The 6035-nt window shown below is 37.5% G+C and overlaps 2 gene segments (V, D, J or C); one reads left to right on the top strand and one right to left on the bottom strand.

Annotated features, from left to right (window-relative positions):
* Window positions 1–2194: 2194 nt before the first annotated feature.
* LOC107724553 (Ig lambda chain C region-like) overlaps window positions 2195–6035 on the bottom strand; it is a 14710-nt gene continuing 10869 nt past the window's right edge. The window contains 1 exon segment of the C gene segment in view: window positions 2195–2536. Coding sequence covers window positions 2362–2536 — 175 coding nt within the window.
* Window positions 4195–4707, top strand: LOC107724558 (Ig kappa chain V region S211-like). The segment is given in 2 exon segments: window positions 4195–4260; window positions 4355–4707. Coding segments are annotated over 2 exon segments (378 nt in total).

Genomic DNA, 6035 nt, shown 5'->3' with positions numbered 1-6035 from the left:
GTGTCAGTTAAAGATTATACATTGTTTACTTATTTTCATGAGTGTTGTGAAGATATATGGTTGTAAAAGTGTTTGTGATTTCTAATCTTTCTCATTTGACAGAATCTATTGGGCAGGTGTCAGTGACTCAAACTCCCTCAGTGCTGCTCGCTCAAACTGGACACTCAGTCACCGTAACCTGTACATTTAACAGTGATGCAAACTGTTGTCATAATGGAAACCATTTTCTTAGCTGGTACTTACAGAAACCTGGAGAAGCTCCTAAACTCTTGATTTATGGAGCAATCAGTCGGCAATCTGGAACTCCATCTAGATTCAGTGGCAGCAGATCATCTGGGAGAGATTTTACTTTGACCATCAGTGGAGTCCAGACTGAAGATGTTGGACATTATTACTGTATGAGTGAACACTACATCAACAGCCAATATGTGTTCACACAGTGATAAAGAGTCGTACAAAAACCTCTGTCAGTCAGAGACACAGTGACTGAACTGATGCTGCAGCTGATCAAACACTGTCACCGACTCAACAGTGAGGATTTTAATGGATATTAAATGAAATATAAAACATTCATTGAGTTTTCCACTTGCTACAGTAAATAGGTTAATCTAACACTTTATCGTGCTAATCTAACACTACATTTGTGCGGTTAATCATGTTTCATCATGTATCTGCAGGTGTTTTCATGTCCACTGAGTGAATTTTCTAAAAAAATTTTTTAAATGTGAGCTAAAACCCTGATCAAAAGGAAGACCTGAAAAAAACCCCCACAAAGACATAAAGTTACAATTGTATTTTATTTATTGAGTCAATCTTAACAGCATGACCACTGAATGATAAATCACACATATAGTCTTGTATGAAGCACACAAAGCAGAGCATATGGAGATGCGAATTAAAACAGTGTTTTAGCTGAGCTCAAAATAATGCAACAAGTCATAAGCATCTAGTGCTTACTAGCAAAGCTGTTGCACAAACAAAATGGAAAAATGGTGTATCTGCTGTCTTCAGGTAAATGATGTGGAGTGTGTTTGCATATTGATCAGATGCTTCAGTGCTCTGAGAGTGTTTATAGTGCTGTGAGTTTAACACTTCATCACTGACACACACAACAATCTTCATCAACATGACCTTCATCATCATCTTCATCTGGACTCTCACAGCGTTTGCTCAAGGTTTGTGGAGCACAAGTTTGATATGAATTAATTTTCTCAAGTATAATATTACATTTTGAGTTGATTTTCTTGTTTTGTGTTTTAAGATTGTAGAGGACAGATCACCATCACTCACAGTCCCTCAACGACAGCAGCTCAACCAGAAGAAACAGTCAGAATCAACTGTAGAACCAGCACAGATGTGTTCAGTCATGAGGGGGTATATGCTTTGAGCTGGTACTTACAGAAACCTGGAGAAGCTCCTAAACTCCTGATTTAGAGTTACCACAGTGGTGGTGTGTTCACACAGTGATAAAGAGTCGTACAAAAACCTCCGTCAGTCAGAGTCACAGTGACTGAACTGATGCTGCAGCTGCTCAAACACTATCACTCACTCAACTATGTAGATTTTCATATAAATTTTATAAAATATGAATAATTGATTGTTTTCTAGTTGCTAAATTCATTAATCTAGCAAACTTTATCTTATTAAATTCATCTAACACTATATCCGTGAGGTTCATAATTTGGCCACATGTTCGTTTCATCGTGTATCTGCAGGTGTTTTCAAGGTTCACTGAGTAAAGTTTCTATTTCTTTTTTAAATGTGAGTTAAAGCCCTGATCCAAAGAAAGACCGAAACAAAAATGACAAAAAAAAGAACACAAAGATATTAAGTTACAATTGTATTTTATTTATTGAACAAATTTTAACAGCATGACCACTGAATGATAAATCACACATATAGTCTTGTATGAAGCACACAAAGCAGAGCAGATGCAGATGCGAGCGACTGAAGCTGGATGTGGAGAATGAAGGAGTCGCTCATGTGCTGTTAGTCTCCATGTGAGACATGAGTGAGAAGAGCAGCAGATCTACTCTGAACACTGCTGTCTCGTCACGTGTGCAGTGAGCGCAGGCTGGCCGCTCCGTGTGGCCTCACAGCTCACTGAGACGCTCAAAGAAAGACCCGAAACAAAAATGACAAAAAAGAACACAAAGACTTAAAGTTACAATTGTATTTTATTTATTGAGCAAATTTTAATAGAATCACGACAGAATGATAAAGCACACATATAGTCTTGTATGAAGCACACAAAGCAGAGCAGATGCAGATGCGAGCGACTGAAGCTGGATGTGGAGAATGAAGGAGTCGCTCATGTGCTGTTAGTCTCCATGTGAGACATGAGTGAGAAGAGCAGCAGATCTACTCTGAACACTGCTGTCTCGTCACGTGTCCAGTGAGCGCAGGCTGGCCGCTCCGTGTGGCCTCACAGCTCACTGAGACGCTCTCCATCCACTCCTGCTCAGAGAGAGTCAGGCTGCTGCTCCAGCTGTACAGACCGTCCTTCTCCAGGAGCCCAGCGCTGCTCTCCTGAGACCTGCTGCTCCCGTCCACCTTCCAGCTCAGGCTCCAGTCTGACGGGAAGCCCTTGCTGGCCACACACACCAGTGTCGCTGTCTTCTTTGAGGAGATCTCTGCACTGGAGGGCGGCAGGACGCTCACTTTAGGAGGAGTGACGCCTGACAAACACACAACAGTCAACTCAGTGAAGAAGAAAGCATTTCTCTCCTTTCAGGTCCATAAAAAAATATATGAACAAAATACATAGTTTTACTAGTGATTTTTGCACGATTAAACAGCAAGTCACCTGAATTAATTTTTTCAAAGCCTGTGATCAGCAATGAAGGTTTGGTGAAATATATTGATTTGAAGAGACATTTTCATTATCAACTTCAGTGTTAATCACTTTTTTAAAGGCATAAAGGTTAGGTGTGAATAAATATAATAACTGCAGGATTTCATTATCATTTCATGATTACAGTTTTTGATAACAGCAAAAGAAAATTGGGTATAAAATTTGGTTTTAAAAACAGAAAATACAGCTTTCGTCTGGTATGTCTACTATCACTGTAAAAATAATTTATACAAATATGAAGAAAAATACAAATAAGCAACATTAATTTTCAGTTAAAAAATATATATATCTGCAGGCTTTACTTAAAAATTAACACACTCTAAAAAATGCTGGGTTAAAAAGGGACAAACCCAGCTATTGGGTTGTTCTGACCCAGCGGTTGGGTTTTTTGAGTCAAAACAACCCAACCGCTGGGTCAGAACAACCCAATAGCTGGGTGTATCCCTTTTTAACCCAGCGCTGGGTTATATTTAACCCAGCATTTTTTAGAGTGCACACTAATCTGAAAATTACAATTTACGGTCTTAAATTTTCAAGTAAAATCAAAGTGGTGCCAAAATGACAACCGAATGTAAATTCTATTTCAATGCACATTTTTAACCATTTAGAATTTAATGATCAATGAGTAAAAAAAAAAGCTGAAGCAATAAAATCTTATAAAATCATAACAGAAATGATTTCCACTCACAGCAGACATTACATTACTTTACTTAATCTGCTTCATGCAGTCTGCATTATTACTTAAGCACAAACCTGAATTTCTGGGAAAAAAAAAACATTTTATATCATGTGATGCGACTCACAATCAAACTCAGTTGATTCAGTGATTGACAGAGACACGTGTGTGATGATCCTCATGTCTGTTAAAAACCTGCAGGAAAATCCATGGATTTGGCATAAAATTTGGGCTTTGATTCAGTGATTGAGAGACACGTGTGTGATGATCCTCATGTCTGTAAAAACCTGCAGGAACGAGTTAATTTATGAATTAACAGTCATGTTTCTATCCAACTACAGTCAAAAATATTCTCAAAGTCTCACAGGAGAGAGTCAGGATAATACACTAAAGTTGGTCTTGAAGATATATTGAGAATTAAACTGAATGATACAATTTTTAATAGTTTGGCTAATAGACGATTGAATGCTATTAAAAAGACTAATTATTACTAGATGTTCTCACTTCAGGAATTGTTTTTTATTCTAGGCCTATGACTGAGACTGAGCGACTGTCTTCAGGTAAATGATGTGGAGAGTGTTTGCATATTGATCAGATGCTTCAGTGCTCTGAGAGTGTTTATAGTGCTGTGAGTTTAACACTTCATCACTGACACACACAACAATCTTCATCAACATGACCTTCATCATCATCTTCATCTGGACACTTTCATACTGCTTTACACTACAAGGTGAATAGTGTATATTTTAAATAATATTAATTAAATAATTTTATTATATGTCAAATAATATATTTTTATGGACTAATAAATGTTTGTTTCTCAGGGTGTAAAGCTCAGATCACAGTCACTCAGACTCCTTCAGTGAAAACTGCCACACCACGAGAAAATGTAGAGATGAGCTGTAAATTCAGTAGTAGTGATACAGCCTGCAGCCCACCCTGTGTGTCCTGGTACTTACAGAAACCTGGAGAAGCTCCTAAACTCCTGATTTATTTAACAAACACCCTCCAGTCAGGAACTCCATCTAGATTCAGTGGCAGCGGATTTGACAAAGATTTCACTCTGACCATCAGTGGAGTCCAGGCTGAAGATGCTGGACATTATTACTGTCTGGAAAGCTTCCGTGGTCCAGTGTTCACACAGTGATAAAGAGTCGTACAAAAACCTCCGTCAGTCAGAGTCACAGTGATGAACTGATGCTGCAGCTGCTCAAACACTATCACTCACTACTGACACACAGAGACCAAACACAGGAATGAAATCAGCTCTCTTAAACTTGATCTGTCCTGTGGCAGATGGATTTGACTCAACTATGGTCAGAGTCAGAGAGAACAGAGTACGTAAATTGATAGCAAATCAAACAATAATGGTGCCATATGTTGTTTTGATTTTGTACACTACACTCATATTATATTATACAGTCATACAGTAAATTCATTATGTAGTACCAGCAACATAACCATGTTCTTGAGCAGTTACTCAAGCAGCTATTTCATCTTAAGTCAATAATGACGTTATTATTCATTACTCATTTCTCATAACTACTGACTCAAAAAATTTATTAAAATATCTAAATTTGGGCTTTTTCATCAAGTTTTGATGACTTGTACCTCAGTCTGGAGCGACCTTTACCCCCTCGTGGAGATCAGAGTGACATACTTGTTTTTGTTATTGATGCAGCTGAATCATCAATCATCAGAAAGTCTTTAGCTTCAGACACTCGAGTCAATTTTTTTGACTCGTAACATGAGAAAAGATCCTAAACACTGTTGGGTCATTCCGTGTCAACTCAACCAGAGGTCCCCGGTTCAAATTTTTTATGGAGGAATATTTACTGAGTAATCCACTATTTTGTAGAGGGGGATCAAAATGGCAATTTTCACCTGAGATTCAGAGCCAAATTACAGGGGGGTAAAAATGACTTCAGAAAGATGGCAGCATCATAATGTTATTTTTACACAGAGATTTTTTAGCAATCTTTGTTGCATTATGTGCCAATGGTGACAATTCAAAAATGGGGAAACAGCACTTTTCAAGTTTTTTCTCCAAAGTTTGCATGCCTGTTAACTCAAGACGTATTAAAGATATTTTAATGCCCTTTTAGATATTGGGTCTTAACAAACTTTCCTTTTGGCATCTTCATTTTTAAGGCCCTATATGGTTTGCTTCCAGAGATATTGGAGTTTCAATATGGCACCAGGAGTAAATTGTTAAAATGTACACATTTTCAGTGGTCAAAACCCAAATGTGGGTCAATTTGCAAAAATATGATACTTCTTTTCTTTTAAAGAGGAATGTCTGAAGAACAAATAAGGTTGAAACTAGAGATGTATCTCGTTTACTTCTGTCAAAATAACTGCATTGAACATACCTGTCTGAGTGTCATAAATTTTCTTTTTCCAAAGTTTGCGTGCCTATAATTCAAGAAGTATTAAAGATATCGCAATATGATTTTAGATTCTAGTTCTTCATAAACATTTCTTTTGGAATATTCATTTTTAAAG

Source organism: Sinocyclocheilus rhinocerous, unplaced genomic scaffold (genome assembly GCF_001515625.1).
Source record: "Sinocyclocheilus rhinocerous isolate Xijiao unplaced genomic scaffold, SAMN03320098_v1.1 scaffold2350, whole genome shotgun sequence".
In the NCBI taxonomy this organism is placed as follows: Eukaryota; Metazoa; Chordata; class Actinopteri; order Cypriniformes; family Cyprinidae; genus Sinocyclocheilus; species Sinocyclocheilus rhinocerous.
The sequence above is the reverse complement of the archived record's forward strand: the minus strand, read 5'-3'. Positions and strand labels throughout refer to the sequence as shown.